General features: G+C 38.7%; 1 protein-coding gene across 2 annotated transcripts in view; it reads left to right on the top strand.

The window, feature by feature from the left end:
• Positions 1–5,732: 5,732 nt before the first annotated feature.
• Positions 5,733–17,556, top strand: part of ACBD5 (acyl-CoA binding domain containing 5) — a 29,551-nt gene continuing 17,727 nt past the window's right edge. The window contains exons 1-5 of one of the 2 annotated variants that reach the window (XM_088051561.1): positions 5,733–6,015; positions 7,175–7,295; positions 8,859–8,931; positions 11,901–12,012; positions 12,141–12,173. In XM_088051561.1, coding sequence (XP_087907687.1) covers positions 5,940–6,015; positions 7,175–7,295; positions 8,859–8,931; positions 11,901–12,012; positions 12,141–12,173 — 415 coding nt within the window. In that variant the 5' untranslated portion in view covers positions 5,733–5,939. The remainder of the gene's footprint in view (positions 6,016–7,174; positions 7,296–8,858; positions 8,932–11,900; positions 12,013–12,140; positions 12,174–17,556) is intronic. The other variant, XM_014248735.2, reaches the window with a different exon arrangement.

The raw sequence follows: 17,556 nt of genomic DNA on the forward strand, positions 1-17,556 counted from the left end.
ATTTTTAATATTTTGCATGACATTTTAATATTATGCAGGGCATATTTTACTGTTCTGTTTCTTTTGCATGGCAAAATGTAGTATTAACATTTGATTTCAGGGTGTGTTAAAGTAATCTCTATGACATTGAAGACTTGGGCTCTTAATGGGTACATCTTTGGTTGGAGACTTATAATGCCTCCCAAAACTGCCCTCTGCCCTCTGTTTGATAGCTCAGTGTGACAGATTTCAATGTCATTGCCACAGTGACATGGCAGCCCAGCTCCCCTCTTACTTTTTGGCTGCATTTGTGTCTTTATCTGCAGCAGATCTTTAAACACCTTGCTAGGTGCATTCAAAGACTTCCATGGATTCAAAGATCATTTTCATTTTGTACAGCTAAATTGTCTCTATTTCTTGGGTTATTTTTAAATAGTATTTTTTTTCAATTTTAAATAGTAATTTAGTAATTACAACAGTAATTTACTTAGAAATCTACTCAGCAAGTTCTTTGATTTTTTCTAGATTTTGGAAAACAAAAACTGATGGCTGTCTTTCCTCATTAACCTATCATTTACAGACACTTTGATATTAAGTTTCTCATGCTGAACATATGTTATAGTGATCCGAATACTTTAGTGCAAATAAAAGTGAAAAACCACTTAAGACATTTGATTTCCTCACTTTCCATACTCAGTCTAATTAATTTTCTGTTTTAAATGGCAAAGCCCGTGAGGTTCTGATCTTGAGATGTTGTACATTCACCCATCTACCCTATCTAAGTGAATTGGACAGGCCTTATCACCCCAAAAACGTGAAGCAAAGACAATGCCTTCATTTCAGTTGAGCAGAAATGGTCTAACAGTATAAAATGAAATAGCTCCTGAATGTCAAACTTCTTTCTCAATAAAGCTTCCCAGATAAATTTTATTAGAAATGCCTTACTGCAAACGTGATCTGAATATGAGAGTGGTTCACAATCAAAATCCGTGGTTCAAAACTGGAAAGTGTCTTGCTGGCACTGATTTCTACAGAAATCTGATCTTTACTATGAGTGGTACAGAAAAAGAGCTGTGTGCTTATGGAGATTGCAATGAAGTGGGCGTCCTGTGCAGAGACACCCCACTAAACTCAGTCTTAAACCCTTCTGAGTGCCTTGTAGGACTCACTCCAGTAATTCACCAATCTATTGAATTTTTGTTGTTGAATAGATTGTTGAAACCCATTGACCAAAACCACAGTGATATATTTTCTTCCTGGTTAAATATCCACGATGATAAACACAGGCCTGAAAATACTTAAGATGTTTGCCAGTTATATTCCAGGCTCTGCACACTAGTAAATGTGTTTCATGAAATGTCACTAAATTCATAAAATTTTCACAAAACCTACAAAGAATGCTACAAAGAATAATAAAATTATTTTGCTAGAATTTTAAAACAACATGCATAAAGTTCCCTTTCCAGATACTGAAAAGAAAATATCACAAGAGCTGTCTGGCTATAACTATGCCATTGCATAAGTGCATTAATATGATACAGTCACAGTATTTTGTTTGCTATTCCCAAGAGGCAAATTACACAGTGATAGGCTGCTAAAACTTTAGCAGCAGTAGCTGAGAAGACAAGAAGCACAAATGTCAAAACAGGAAAAATATACCAGACACAGTTCGGTTTTTCAGAGTCAAATTCTTACTCATTTGCATTATGAAAATGTGTAACACCATAAATATTCCCAAATCAATCAAGTAATTCCAAATTTATATCACTGTAAATGACAGCACAATTCGACCTCCAGAAATTGTGCATTTTACTGAAGGAAAAGGATTAAGTATTTATTATGAGCTGTCTTCTGATGTTTATAATAAGTCACAGTTTGTCATCGCTGCAAGATGAAACTACATACTTCTCAAAGCTCAGTTTATGGCTCTGTAAGGGAACAGGATTTTTAGAATGTTTTTTCTAGAATATGCAAAATCTGAACAATTCTCTTATAACTATCTGCTGGCTCTACAAGAATAATATCTTGAGGCAGTAAGGAAAACTGAGCTTTATTAAAAATTTCATCAAAGAGATGAGTAGTAGGCTTGAAAAAAAAAAAAAGAGGGGCTTAAGACACAATATGGCACTGCATTATGCTTTGGAACCTACAAAGATATAAACTTTTGTAAGGGGTTTTGACTTCATAAGTGCTGAATGCTTCAATGCAAAGTCAAATGCTGCTGAATGTTTTCGGAAATATGATCATATTTTGTTCTTCAAAGAGCATTTTATGAAACAGATCTAAGCTTATACTCCTGTTACTCCATCTACTTTTTTGAAATATGTGTGAAGTTGGGGAACATGGAGGAAAACAAAAACGCTGGTTGAAATACTGATCCCTGAAAGACCTGAGATACCTGAATTGAATTGCTCAAAAGAGATTTGAAATGGGATCTGTTACCTTCAATGTCTTTGACAAGGAGGAGGCTAATCCTTAGGCAAAGAAGCTGCCGTTAATAATGGTTAAAAATAATTCCATTACTTAATCCCCAACTGTGAAATGAATGGGTATTTCTAGTCGAGTTATTAAGGGGTGTAACTGAACCTCACAAGAAAACTTCTATCCCCAAAAACATTCTTGTTTGTGTCAAACTAGTCCTTTGCCCAAAGGGCTTTTCCTGAGGAACAGGGATTGGCCTACATAAGTGAACAAATTTCAGCTGCTGTTTTTGCCATATTCATGGTAAGCAAATAGTTCTCTTTCTCCAGAGCTGTTGGTTTTGAGAAAAATATCCTTCATGATTTCATTAAAAAAACCTCTATGTAAATGTTATTTGAAACATTAACCTTTCTACTGTAAACAGTGTAGAAAGTTGCTCCTTATAAAAAACTCTTCCCTTCTTAGACATCTTTCCATTCTTCATCAGAATGTAGATTTGACTGAGAAATTGTAATGCTAATTTAGTTCTTCATAATTATGACTATTAGGTTTTAAATAATTCATGTTTCCTCCCCACTGGATTACATACTTCAAAAAGTAAGCCTTGCTAAAATTACATGCTCTTGGATCTGGTAGCTTACAGAACTTGCTCATAATGCATATGAGACTATGGTCCACTTTCTTGAGAACGATTTTTAAAGTATTCTATAAAATTCACTGCTGTGATTCAGATCCTTGAGGGAGCAAGAGGCATAATTGGTTCTCATTTCAGCTTTTCACTTGCATAATTTAACTGACTCCTTTGTCCCCCAAGTAAAATGAAGGTGCTCTTCTAGCTGAGCTGGGGTATAGCTCAGCACTGGAAGCAACTGCTAGAAAACTAATGCAGTAGGATACAAATGAAAATGTTACAAAGGGACAATGGCAGCTGACAAACGGCACAAACAGAGGATTGTAAGGTAAGTCCACACATCAGACTTTGACAGACTTTGATAGTGTGTGGCATAGCAGCACTGAACTCTATAACCATGCTAAATGAAGGATAAGTCCAAGGATACAGTCAAAATTATGCTTGTCTGCCTTTTCTCCAGACATCCCTTAAATGTATTCTTTCAGCAGTTACAACAGCATTCTCCCACACAAGATTTGTGTCTCATGTGTCCATACAAGTGTCTCAATGCTGCCAGGAATGCCTCACATTAGGGATTCACAGGCTCTCCTAAGTAGTTTGTGAAACACCAAGCGAAGAGGAGCGTGAAGACTGCAAATCACTCAGACATGTCAAGTGTCACACATTGCACTCACTGCCAAATCATGCTGGTAGCAGAGCACCATGGCCTCTCTTCTCTTCTCTTGCATCCCAACTGATGGGCATCATTGGTCCCCCAAAGTTTGGCTTCTCATACACTGGATCATAAAAAAAATAAAAGCAAGTCATACTTATGATTACTTTGGAAACTGCTCTTGTGGAACAACAGAAACACAGCCCAGTTTAACACATACATTTTAATTAGATTTTACAAGCATTTAAGATAATTTTGTTCCCTAAAGAACAGAGTCTATGTCCTCCTTAAGGTAAAGCTGCAGATCCATTCCTGGCTATCTGTGAGACATGAGTGGGTCTCCTTTATTACCTGTACTCCACATTTAATTATTGTTAACTTTTCATGGAAGTTTAAAGAGCTCTGTGAGCACTGAGAATGCAAAAATATACATAAGGATATCTGTTAACAATGCTAATTAATATTAAATATGATCATTAAAATTAACTAGTCATTTGTGATATGTTCTCACAAAATGACAGTCCTCAAAATTTGGCTCTCATTTACTATTTCATGTTTGTGTCAGAGCATGATGATACTGATTATTTTGGGTTACTTCAATTACCTCATTCTGGATCTGCAGATCTTACACCCTCACACATCTTCAGTTCAAAGTGTGCTTGTGTATCTGCACACAGCCATTAAATAGGTTGTCTTTTGCATCTCTTCTAAAGCCTACTTCCAGTGAAAGTCTGGGAACATTCATTATAAAAATGCAGACTGCATTTCTCTTAATTCAATTAAAGGTAACATCATTATAGATTGTCTCGGATAAACAGAATTTACTCATCAGCTGGCTTCACAAAAGGCTCATAATTTTTGTATTACTTTTGAAATTAACTCCTTGCATGCTCAAAGAATACAGAGACCCATTTATCTTCAAAAAGCACTTCCCTTTGATCTGAGCTTCTGTCATTCCTACCTTCATGGATAAAAAAAGATGATAGATCTTAGTATGAAGCTCACAAGTACTTTAGAAATCTAGTACTCAAAATGAAAAATGCAGAGATATTATTCTGTAACATTCAGGAGTGGAGGAATGCTCCTAATACGGGTTCAGTATTTGCCCAGGGTGGCGAATCCTGTCTGAACACCTCTGGAAGTGTCAGCTTCTCTCCAGCAAAGCTCTCCCTAGGCCAGCTGGCTACTTACCTTGTGAAATGTACTAGCTCAGCAGAGCTGAGGCTGATCTGCTCTAATTCCCTCTCTCTGGAGCTCTTCTTTCCCACCAGAGGGCATACACTGTGAGCACACAACTGCCTTCAGAGGAATTTAAAATATATATTGTGTACTAGATAAATGAACTGACTTGAATGCCAAGTTTTTGTACTCAATTCCATTCAATGGGGCTGTTAATTCATCCTGTTGCTCACTGGATAAATTATACCATTTGCTACAAAAGCAGTTGGTTTAGCATACTTTTGTTTGACTTTGCAGAGTGCTGGATGCGTAGCGCTTTTGAATAAGGCCATTCATTTATTTAGCTACTGAGCTAACTGGTAGTACTGTGCTGGTATTCACCCACATCTCTGGATACCATGGAAATAGTTGCTGCCTGGGTTCTAGGCATGCCTAAAATTTTAATGTAAATAGGAGTCATTAAAACTATTTTTAAAAATGTGCCCACAGTGGTAATTTAAGTGGATTGTATGGGACTAGGTGCGGGTATGAGGATGGCTGTGAGGAGGGGAGGCAGCAGCACAGCAAGCTGTAAGGTGGCAGATGTCCTGAAGATAACTGCGGCCCGTAAAACAGCCCGATTATGGCACGTTTTGAAATTTTCATTTTCCTGAATTGTAGCAATACAAGCAGGGCAGAGAGAGGGTAGGAAGAGGAAGCAGAGGGAAAGAAACTACGTTTCCCGGCGTGCCGCTGCGGCCTCGGGGCGGTGCGGGAGGAGGGAAGGGCAGGGAGCAGCTGTGGGAGACATAACATGGGCGCCTGAGGCCGGGGCGGAGGCCGGGGTGGGCTGAGCGCGGGGCCGGCCGGGGGTGCGGGGCGAGGCCGGTCCGAAGGGCTGGGCGGGCTGTCCTGGCCCCGCCGGAGGGGAGGGTGCAGGGGCGGGGGCCGAGGCCGAGAACGGGGCTGGAGCTGAGTACGGCCCGGCACCTCCCGGCACTGCTCCTGGGCAGGCGGCGGAGGCGGAGGCGCTCAGCTGAGCCTGCCTCGCCGGACGCGGCTCGGCAGCCGAGCAGGAGGCTGTGAGGGGCCGGAGCCATGGCCGAGACCGGCTCTCTGCACGCCACCAGGTTCGAGGCGGCCGTGAAGGTGATCCAGAGCCTGCCCAAAAATGGTGAGTGTGGCGGGGGGGTTCCGGCGGCAGCCGCGCCATCGGGGCCGGGCGGGCACCGGGAGCCGGCAGGGCCCGGCGAGCGGCGCGGCGAGGCCGAGGCCGAGGGGGAATCAGGGCAGCGGGGCCGCCCCGGCAGCGGCTGGAGAACCGCTGGAAAGCTCGGCATTAGTGCTGTTCCCCGCCTCTCGGGGGAAGCGCCGGCTCGGGGGCCTTTCGAGCCCTGCCAGGAGCTCCTCAGTGGGGCGCCTGGACCAGGGGATCTGTCAGCTCCCCGCGATTTCAGCCTCCCTGAAATCCTGAAGTTACTTTAACAAAGCTGTTACCGTGAGTTCCCCTCTGCTGAAAGAGTTAATAAAATGAAAAAAAAAAAAAAAGAACGTATCTTTTTGATAAGAGTTATGATAATAATTTTTTTAAAAAAAATTTAATTACATACATCACTAATTCAGATGTAAAGTAAAATCGGATATTTTTGAGGTTCTGAGGTAAAGGTCACTGTAAGCTTCTAATGATTAGAACTCAACCTCAAGCTACTTGATTTAGTGGACTGGTTATGAATCTTCCCTGCCAGCTGTTAGAGTTTCATATTTACATTTTTTTACCTCTACAAAAGTGTGTTCCACGAAGAAGAAAACACCGAATCAGGAGGTACGGTGAAACTGTTAATGAAAGTGTTGTCAAATACCTAAAGTAAACAAAAACACTGCAGAAGGCTGTGTTTTGGATTAATTGTGCTTGTTTGGTTATTCTTTTGAGTTCTGGAGACTCTCAGTAAGTTATTATTTGTTAACAGTAAAGTGACTTGCATGATACTTTGTTTATTGAGAGCTAAACCTGTCCCTTTAAACTGAGTGAAAGGACATTGACTTTATGTTACTTATTAGCTTTTTTTTATTCTAATTGTGGAGTCTGACCTTAGCAGCAGTAAAGGTTATAATCCATTAAACTCTATCTGAAACTTGCTGTTTGTACAGTAAATATTTTCAGTGGCGCTGGTTCTCGGTAGATGAGATGAAGATGGTCTCTGTTCTCTGTTGACTTACATTGTACTGCTGTGAATGAGGCTGTAACAGGCTGCAGGCTTTTTTCTCACAGAATCATTAAACTTGTAAAATATTCTTGATGACAATTTAATTGTATTTTAAAATGCTTTCACTAGGTTCATTCCAGCCAACGAATGAAATGATGCTCAAGTTCTATAGCTTTTATAAGCAAGCAACCCAAGGACCCTGTAACATTCCTCGACCTGGATTTTGGGATCCAATCGGTAGATACAAATGGTAACTTTTCATGAGTTGTTGTTTTGGGGATTTTTTTTTTTTTTGCTTGGAGTGGAGATGTTTAGAAGAGTAGCACTTTGAGAAAGAAACTCTGTGAACTCTTTCTTTTTTAAATAAAAATAACATTTACAACCTTTGTTACTTGAATTAGTTTTCTGTTGTATTCCAACTTTCTAACTCAGATAATTTATAACTTCTCAGATTGCAGGTGGAAATGTTCCCTTGGATTATGCAGGTGGGCAGGTTTTTCTTGGTCATGGTACCTTATGGTACCTCTGTAGTGTTTATCCCATGTTGTAAAATTAAGTTTTAGGTGCTCTGAAGAATGAGTGATGTGGATGAGTGTCTGGAGTTTTTCCTTCTTGAGTTTTCATGTGTGATGTGAGCCTGAAGTAAATAAGTGCTCAGTGGCAACCACTGATACAGCTTTGAGCTCTTGGGGAGGTTGGGTTTATGTCTTTCTGGTTTGTCTGCTCAGTGGCAGGGCTTCCCACTATCTGTGTTTGCCTTGGCCTGGGATTCTGATTCACCAAATTGCTAAGTTCTCCTTGAAAAGCCAATGTGAATGTTTTGCTTATAATATTTTAACGATGATTTGTCCTGAAGAAAAAATATTATTGCTGTCTTTGGGGCCATGGTGGTCTTGGGAATTTGTGAAATGATTCCTAGGACTTTTTCTTTCCTTCCTTGCTTCCTTCCTTGCTTCCTTCCTTGCTTCCTTCCTTGCTTCCTTCCTTGCTTCCTTCCTTGCTTCCTTCCTTGCTTCCTTCCTTGCTTCCTTCCTTGCTTCCTTCCTTGCTTCCTTCCTTGCTTCCTTCCTTGCTTCCTTCCTTGCTTCCTTCCTTGCTTCCTTCCTTGCTTCCTTCCTTGCTTCCTTCCGCTTCCTTCCTCCCTGGCTGTAACTGGAATGTGAGCCACTAACCTTGGTGGTTTTCTGTGAGTGGGACAAATACTCTGGAATGTCAAATCATGTGCAAGACTGAGGAAATGTTTTATTGCAGTCCATGTTCTGACAGCTTCCTTGTGCAATACTGATAAATTTGGTTAGAGTTTTCTGTTTGAAGCATTGGAGAGGGGAAGATTTTATTTAGGTCATAAGTAGCTGCTGTGGTAACTATTTGCCTGCTAGACTGATGTGTCTTTCCCCAGTCGCTAAACTCAAAAAGGACAGATTTTTCTTGTAGCTTTTTTTACCTCAGTGACAGCTGAGGTGTCTGGGCCTGTTTGTTTTATGCAGCAGAGGATCTCAAACTCAATTTAGTCAAAAGGGTAATGTGTGTGTCTTGTATCTGGGCTTATTTTCAACTTACTGGTACAAAGTCATAGGTAGTCAGTGAGGAACTCTTCAGTCCCCAGTCTGTTAAGTTTGTTGCTTCTTCTTCCACTGTGTGATTATTCTAGCAAATTATATATTTATACTTAAAGAATAATGTGAATCATTCTTGCGTTTTACTTGTATCAGAGAAACTTCGGACATTACATAACTGACCTACTTAGGGCCAAGTTGAAAAAAATCCAGTACGCCCTGAAGATACTGAAGGTATATGCGACTTTCTTTCCTAGGGATGCTTGGAGTGCCTTGGGAAACATGTCCAAAGAAGAAGCCATGATAGCCTATGTTGATGAAATGAAAAAGGTATGTTTACTAATGAAGGAATTTTCTAGAACTAATGTTCCAGAAATAGAGGAATGTGAGGTGGGTCTTGCTGACTACTCCTGCTGAAGCTCCAAATGACTTATCCCCTAAGTGAACTGTTACATTTCAGTACTGTGCTGTTTGCCCTGTTGGGAGAAGAAAATGACAAAGTTCCTTTAAAAGCTACAGAATTTGTGTTGTTTTCAGAGAAACATGAGAGCTCTAGATGATATGAAGCTTAAATGACAGAGATAAAGAAAGTGAAATATTGAAATCATGGTAAAGGGGACATTAAGGAAAAAAAAACATACCACACTGCCTCAGTTCTTAGAGCCAAGAGAGGTAAGTGATCCCTATCCTTGAAAAGAAACTAAAACAACTTTCCAGAAGGACTAGGGGAAAAGGTCTCACTCATGACTAGAGACACGAATATAATCAAATACATAAACTTAATAATTTTTGATTTTTCAGGAAGAACTCAGCAAACTGAATTTTCTGTACTTGTTACAAAAATATTCCATTAATATTATAGTTTCAGTGAAACTATTTAGCATTGAGTCATGTGCTCTGTTTTCAAATAGATGTGTAACTTGTAGACAGTCACAGCTACCATATTAAGCAGGAATTGCAGCATTAACTAAAGTAAACAGAGTTAAAAGTTTCATGTCTTAACTAACCCTTTTCACTGCAAATTTAGAGAACTTTTTCAGTTTAAAGATTACTTGCTGTCAATCTGAATAAAAGTATAATTGTAATCTATTATTATATTGAGGTTTGAGTCAAGGGGAAATGTTCTATTCCAAATACACTGGCTTTTTTATTAGGCCACTATCTTGGCATCAAACTCTGAATCTGTTTAATGTGTGATACAATAAAAATTTTTACTAGGCAAGGAGCTGGAGTCTGATTTATGGTTCTTTTTCCTGTCTGTAGTTTTGGTAGTTTAGTTCCTGCTGCTATTACTGTATCTCCTCTAAAATGAAAAAAAAATAAGCAGCTCCGTAAACTACAGCAGGCCAAATACTGTTTGTTTGTTTGTTTGATTAAAAATCCCACTAAATTTTAATAATTCCTTTGAATGTGTGCCACAAGGTTTAGTGCTTGGATTCAATATTGTGTTGATATTTCAGTAGATTACCTTATGCTTTTTTTTAGTGCAGTAACTGGTTCAGTAAGGACACTAAAACCAAGTGAAATTGCAATGTTTGTTCTGAAACAACTCTAGTAAAGCCTCCTGTGAGGAAGTCTGGTTCATTGATCCTAATGAACCACAAATATTCTTGTTCTGTGAGGATTACGTGTAGGGATTGGAGAGCAAATGACTTCTGCCTTGCTCAGGTTTGAAACCAGGGAATCTGTTTACCCTGCTTTGGTGCTGTTTCAGCTCTCACATTTGGAATACTAGCTTCAGCTTTTCCATCCCAATTGATTCTACTTGCAGTGTCAATGGAAGTGCATTTCAGATGGATCCACTGGGTTGTTCTATCAGCACATACTGCACTAATCCTCATGGACTTAGTGGGCAGGCTGCTGCTGCTGTGTAGGTATCCATGTCTGAGGGGGCAAAAACCCACTTGTATGCTGATATCCCAGGACTGTGTTTAAGGGTGTGTAGGATTGCTATATTCCCCCAGCCCTTGGGCATTGCCTGGCATTTGCACATAGTATTTGGGCTATACATGCATCAGATGACCCTGTCACAAAATTACAAATTCGTTTCAGGTTTTTTTTCCCTCCTTAATGGGGTAATCTTGAAAATTACAGTTGAGGAATGTGAGGTTATGATATACTGGTGAGAGATGACTTATTTTTAGTTATGAATTATTTACACTGAACAGATCATAGAAGTGGCAATGAAACTGCAGGTTGATAGAATTGTTGTCTCTTGGTATCCTTGACTGGTTGTATCCTTGCAAGTGTTGACTTTCTAGGTGTTAGCCTGCCTGGAGCTCCCGCTCCATGAAATAACGCTGCAGCTTTTGCTCTTATTGCTTGCTGGCATGCTTGGTGCCTTTGAGCAGCATGTTCTGTGCCAGTGCGTACCTTCATCTGTTGCTTTCTTGGTGCCCTTCAGGAGGAGGAGTTGCACTGTAGCTGTTAGTTTGCTTTAGCCTGTGGTTTTTTTCTATAGCTATTGCCACTTTTAGATTATGGTAACTAAAAAAGTAGAGGATGAAAGAGGAACAAGGCTATTGGCAAAAAGCTTGTTTGAAAGGACTTAAACTAGAGTGAGACAATAATACCATGTGCTTTTAAAATAGCATCCAATTGTTGAATCTCTTCTTTTTAATTTATTTTAGATTTAAGATTTGCATTCCTATCATATATTCAAAAGTTTATTTTTTGTAACTTAAAATGAAGAAATGCTCCAAATGACTTCAAGAGCAGAACTTGATTCTAGTTTGTTCTTCTTCTAAGTTTTTGTGCTGTCTCAGTTTTGCTGTATTGTGTCCATTTTTTGTTTGGGCTTAGAAGGACCTAGTAGAGCACTTCTGATCTGCTCCTTATGTTCCATTGAAGTGGCAGGGTTTGACAATACAAGGAATCCTCCAAGACAAAAAAAGTATTTCCGTTTTATTTTCTCTGCAGAAAGACTTGTCTATAAAATAATTGGCTAACAACAGCCTGTTGAACTTTGAGATGGTTTAGTTCGTAATTGCAGAAAAAATGGGTTCCAAGGTCCACTAATAAATACTGTGACATGGCTGTGTTTTACTGTTGGCAAATGCATTAGCTCTCTCATCTTGTCTTCACCTGAAAAAAATATAAGATTTTTTGTTCAGTAATTTAGTTTTATGTTGTTTCCCTGTAATTAAAAAAAAGTAAAAAAAAATCAGAACAAGTTTAGTGACTTAGTGAAATGTTACTGAGTTTTACAATGGCCAGCAGTTTCTAAAATCAGTGGAAATGAATGAATGAATCATTGAAATGCTGTCTCATAAGATGCTTCATGTTTTGGACTTGTGCAGATTCTTGAGAGTATGCCAATGACGGACAAAGTTGAAGAGTTACTACAAGTAATAGGCCCATTCTATGAAATAGTAGAAGATAAAAAGAACAGAGGATCTGACCTAACATCAGGTTCGGACAAATAACTTTCTTTGTACTACTAATAATCATAACTCAGTGATTTTGTGGGCTTGTTTTCTGTAAATGATGTAAAAGCTAAATGTTGCATCTCTCTGTTCATTCTCTTTACCATATGGCAGTTCGAATGGAGAAAGTCTCTAAGTATTTGGAAGGTAGGAATAATTAATTATGTGTAAATCCATCATATCCATTGTTTTGGTGCTTTAAGAACTTCCTGCTAACACTTGTGACTCCTGGGCTTGCCACCTCATTAGGCTGGGTTTTGTTTTATTTGACTTTTGAGGTGATTAGGTCCAGCTGCATGTTTAGTCCTTGTCTACAAGCTTTTTGAGCTGCTGAAGGAAGCCTGAAGAAAGGAGGATATTTAAAACAAAACAGTTCTCCTAACCAAATATAGTTTGTACCTTTCCATTAAGAAAATGAACAACTGATGTATACTGATATATTCTGATGAAGGTGTGGATTGTCAAACTGAATACAGTTCTGGTAATCCAGCTCTGTCATCTAATCTAAAATTAAAAAAATCCAACCAAACAATAAACCTCATGATTTTTAAATCATGGCTTCTCTAATAAATACAAGTTTTCTGAGGCTTAAGTTCATGAAGGGAATATTTAAACATTTTAAATTACTGACAGGTGGCAAACCTAGTGGTGTCACAGCTGCATAAAAAGTGTGTTGATTTTTATTTAGCAGTGCCATTGTGAGAATGTTTTGATCATACCAGTTACTATGTTACAGGTAATGTGTTCATAAGGCTGTTGTGTAAGTCTTACAGTTGTTTAAATCTGGCTTAAAATGACATTTGAAAACTGAAATGCAACAGGGCAAAACTTGAAACTGTTTTTAAAAGCTAAATCCATTGCACAAATAAATTGGTTAATGTCTTTAAGAAGTATGAGTCAACTGGTGAAGTTGGCTTTTGTATGTGGCTTTTTTCCCTACCTTAAAGGAATGTGGTTTTATTATCAAGCCTCCGAGAAACAGAAATAATTTTTCATTGTTTTTGGGGAAAAGTAGTGGTAGAACTTTTTACATGACTGTCGCTAAAGGACATGAAATGATTCACACGAACGCCTCTCAGTGTTAGAACAGGAAAAGAAACACTTTATTCTCTGACTCCAATATTTATAGATTCTCAACAATGACCAGGGATTGGATAATTAAGTTAACACCTTCCCAAGCACACTGGTCATGCGAAACGTCCATCAAAAGATGTTTCTTAGAAGGACTATAAACTTATGTTTATAGAACTTTCATGGGAAAGTAACTAAAAATGTGAAAACATATCAGAAGGCTTTAGGTTTCAGGGCCATTTTGAAAGCGGGTGTGACTTTTTTCTCAACTGTAGTTGTGTATACTTCATGTGTGGGATGCAATAGGCTTGCCTGACAGCTGGATTTATGGGCAGGTAAGAGTATCAGTAGATTCAGGTCAGCGATCTGTATAATAAGGATTTACTTAGACTTGGTGTCTGTGGCACAGGGCCAGAAGCCACTGCATTAAAAAATGACTTGCATAGATACACAGAGAATCATGGAAGTTAAATTGTACCTGTTGCATAACAAATCTAGCATACTTGTTTTTTAAAGAGGCAGTTTAAACATAAGGCAGTGTAAGTTAAACAGAATAGCAGATTTCAGCTTTACCTTGTTCTGTTATTGTTGCAATAATTCTGGTGATATGTCATCATTCATACTGCTTACAGGTGCAACACCTGATTATGCCACAATAATTAGGACAGAATTTTCACAAAGTCCCTGGTATGTTACAACTTTACCATTGCATTTAAGGTTTTTAATCCCTTTCTGTGATGCTCTAACCACTTCCCTGATTAAAAGTGAAGCTGAAAATAATTATTGTTGTTTACAGTACAGATATAAAAATATTTCACAGAACTATAGAAGCATGATTACCTTCAGTCTTTCAGATACACACTAAAGAATAGAACCAACGTGCCTGTGTCTGAGGTGATGTAGACACTGGTGACAACTCTGCTAAAAATTGACACATCGTTATGTTTTGATTGTGTGAGTTTATCCAGTCTTGTTTATTTCCTCACCCCCAAACCCCTACAGTCTGTAAGTTCTGTTGTGGAAAGTATGTTTTTCAGGGACAGGCAGTGTGTACATGCTGAAAATTGGGACCCTTCTCTTGACTACCTTGCTTCATATTGTACCTCCATCTTCTGGTCCATACTGTTTTGAGTTTGCCTTACATTCTTCCATCAAACTTTAATCTGCATGCAGATCATTATCTAATTGTTTAAGAATTGTATGCCACTGCCTCAAAATCAAGTTTCTTGAATTAGTGGAAGAGAATTATCTGTAAGCGAAGTGAACATCAGTTATGGCTTATGTATTGTCTTTAGCAAATTGGCCTCGACAGAAAAGTACAGCCTTTTATGATTGCATTTTTAGTCTGTGGTTTCTTTGAAAATGTTGAATACAAACCATTGAAATAGTACCTTTCTGAATCAATAGAGCCTGTGGCTCCTTAATAAAGAACACAGAAGTCTGACATGCCAGCATTGAAATAAATGACTCGTAACATCTACTCAAAAACGAGGACAAACTTACTGGATCTGTGGGTTACAAATATCCAGACATTAATGTGTTGGTAAAGAAAGAAAAATAGAGAATTCACTCATATAGGCTGAGGAAATCTAAGAGTTTTTTTAAAAGCATGTAACCTGGTGGTTTGGAAAAGGTCACCTTGCAGCTGTGTGAGAAGCCTGACTTCTCTGGAAAGCTATGTCAGTAGTCTCTTTCTGACAGGTATGAAGTGCTTCTTTACAGACAAAGTCATTGACAAATTATTTTTGAGTACATGAAATACTTGACATCAAAGAAGAAAGTGGGCTCTTAGCTGATACAGCACTGCAGAAGGGAAGGCTCTTGTTTGTAGCTGCTGGAAGAGTAGAGGGACACATAAAGTGGGTGGGTGCCTTAGAAGAGCATCATTTTAACTTTTTTTGCACTTGCTAGTAAATGCACAAGAAATCTGATGTCTAAGTCAATGTTAAAAAGGCAAGGAAGCTTCCAAACACCATTGCTCAGTAAATGTGAATTTTTTAAAATGGGCATTCAAAGTTTTCTTGTTGTGTAATAGCTGAAGAAGCCAAAGGTAAACTAGGATTGGCACCCTAATGATCTGATACAGGGTGGAAAATATTGAGACTTTCAGAACCAATTCATGCTTCAGAATGTTTCCCTGAGAATGTTTGTGGATGTTTTCTTTTTTTAGAATGAGGGTAAATCCAAAGGGAGGTAAGGAAACCCCTCTTTGATGGGCTCCCACACTAAGTTAAGGTATTTGAACAAATAAGCAAAGTGTCTGGAAATTGTTTGCAAGTTGTTCAGTAGAATATTTCTGCATAGTCTTTCTGCTTTGTGATAAGGCATTTAATCTGTTCTAAAATCTTACCAAATAAAGATGACCCTTTGCCTGCATGCTGAGTAGTAGTGGTGTTAGTAAACCTTTGTGAAAACTAAGTGTTGCCTCCAGGAACAAGAAGTTAGGTACTGCAGAGGCTGTAGGAAGTTTCAGCATTATAATACTCTTAAACCTTGGCTTCCTAAGGGGCATTTCTCTCCCAAAAGCTTTTCTCCCAGCTGTGTTGCAGTTGCACCAGATGAAGGTCTGTTAAAGCAAGATGCTGTGTAGTGCTAGGGGCAGTGCTGATGGCAGCACAGGCAGACACAGCTGTTTAACAATTTACTTGGTGTCTTCTTGCTTTGGATATGGGAGCTAGGTTTAAAAGACAATACTCACTGAGGTCTGTGTGCTTTCAGAACAGGCAAATACATGTAGACATTAGGATTTCAAAGGCAGTAGTTAGTACAGGACATAGATCAGCTTTGAAAAAAGTGAGCCTGTTCCTAATTACTATTTTTCAGGTAGAAATACTTTTCTTACTCTTAAAATACAATATATTTTCCAACTGTGTTTCTTTAGGCTGCATATGACTAATTTATCTTTTCAAATAGTTTTGTTTTCTCAAAGATCTTCTCAGGTTGTTTTCAACATCTTTGGTTTCTAATGGGTTATTTGGTGGCTTTTTCTGATCGTGTGTGAGCCTTTGCTCTGAAACACCCTCTGTTTGCTTCACAAGCTCACTTTTTCAAGGCTGTTTGACTTCAAAGATACTTCCTTAACAGATTTCCTTCCACCTTTCTTCACTAGGAATTTTACAGAACTCAATGTTGGTGAATCTTCTTACCATCTTATGAATCTTCATTCATAAGAAGGGGGAAAAGAGCTAAAATTTGTGTTGCTCTAAAATGAAATGCATTATTAGGTTCTATCAGTGGCCGCACCACAATGAGGAGTAGTATTGAGGTAGGAGGAGCTGCTGGGTGTGTGGGTGAGTGAGATTTTTGAAATCACATCCTTTAAACTTTTCTCCCCTTCTAGTTTCCAATTATAAATTAACAGGTATAATCAAGGTTACAAATGATATTCAGAAAGGCGAGTGTGAAACTATACAAATATTTTTTGTTAAAATCTTAGTAGTTTAGCCTTCAAAAGGGTCTAGAACATTCTCTCCAGCATTTGCTGCAGGATGGGATTATCATAGAAGATTAAGGGCTGGGCCAGCAAGTGCCAATCAGTGGAGAGTCTCAGTGAGATATGGAATCAGTGTCTCAACAAGCCATGGCTTGTCCTGTTGCAATCTATACCTGCTTCAGGCTTTACACACCAAATCTCAGCCTCCTTTGTGACTTGAGTTCAAGCTGATGGCTTTATGTCAGTGATATCTAACAGTGCTGGAAATCAGGGCAGAGCATCAGTGTAGCTCTAAGCCTGAGTATTTCAACAGCTCCCCTCTCATACAGAATGATCAGAAAATATATTGCCACAGGGTGAGCAGCAAAGTATCCAAATATGAAATGTAAGATTGAAAATTGTTTCTTTCTAAGTGGAGGGAGCTATGAGAAGTTTTCGTCCATGGAAAGAAAAGCCTGTCAGTATTGTGATTCATGCTGGGTTGAGTCAACAGTAACAGTTTTGGTGCATAATTGTTTGTTGAACTTGTCTGGCTGGAGGAAAAAAATCCAAGATTTCCCTGCAAAAGGGAAAGTAAATGTCAAAAACTCTTCAGGTTTCATAATTTTTAAGTTGTACCCACTTGCTATAAAATTCTGGTGTCATATTTTAGCTGTCTTACTGTAGTTAAGATCTTGTGATTAAAGAACTGGAATCTGTATTTCTCAGAGCTCTGTTCTATGAAGACAAGCTACAAAGAAGCAGTGGATAGATGTGTGGGGGACTGGAAAAGGACAGATGTAGGTAGTCATATCTTGATTGCTTGTCAAAAAAGTGCCCAGTGGACACAGACTGGTATATCATGTTTAACTTTTTATGGAAAATATAATTAATTATAGCCTTTAAGATGCATTGGAAAAGCCATTTGTTTTACCTCTAGGGCTGTGTTTGATATGGGCTTTGTAAAAGGCAGTTCAGATGGTAGGCTTGGAGCAGATGGGAGGAGAATATGGCCTTAACATTTTTTCATTTTTGTTTTTTTCTGGT

This window comes from Pseudopodoces humilis, chromosome 1, assembly GCF_049639895.1.
Source record: "Pseudopodoces humilis isolate 2021_Gansu_Grassland_sample_001 chromosome 1, ASM4963989v1, whole genome shotgun sequence".
Taxonomy (NCBI): domain Eukaryota; kingdom Metazoa; phylum Chordata; class Aves; order Passeriformes; family Paridae; genus Pseudopodoces; species Pseudopodoces humilis.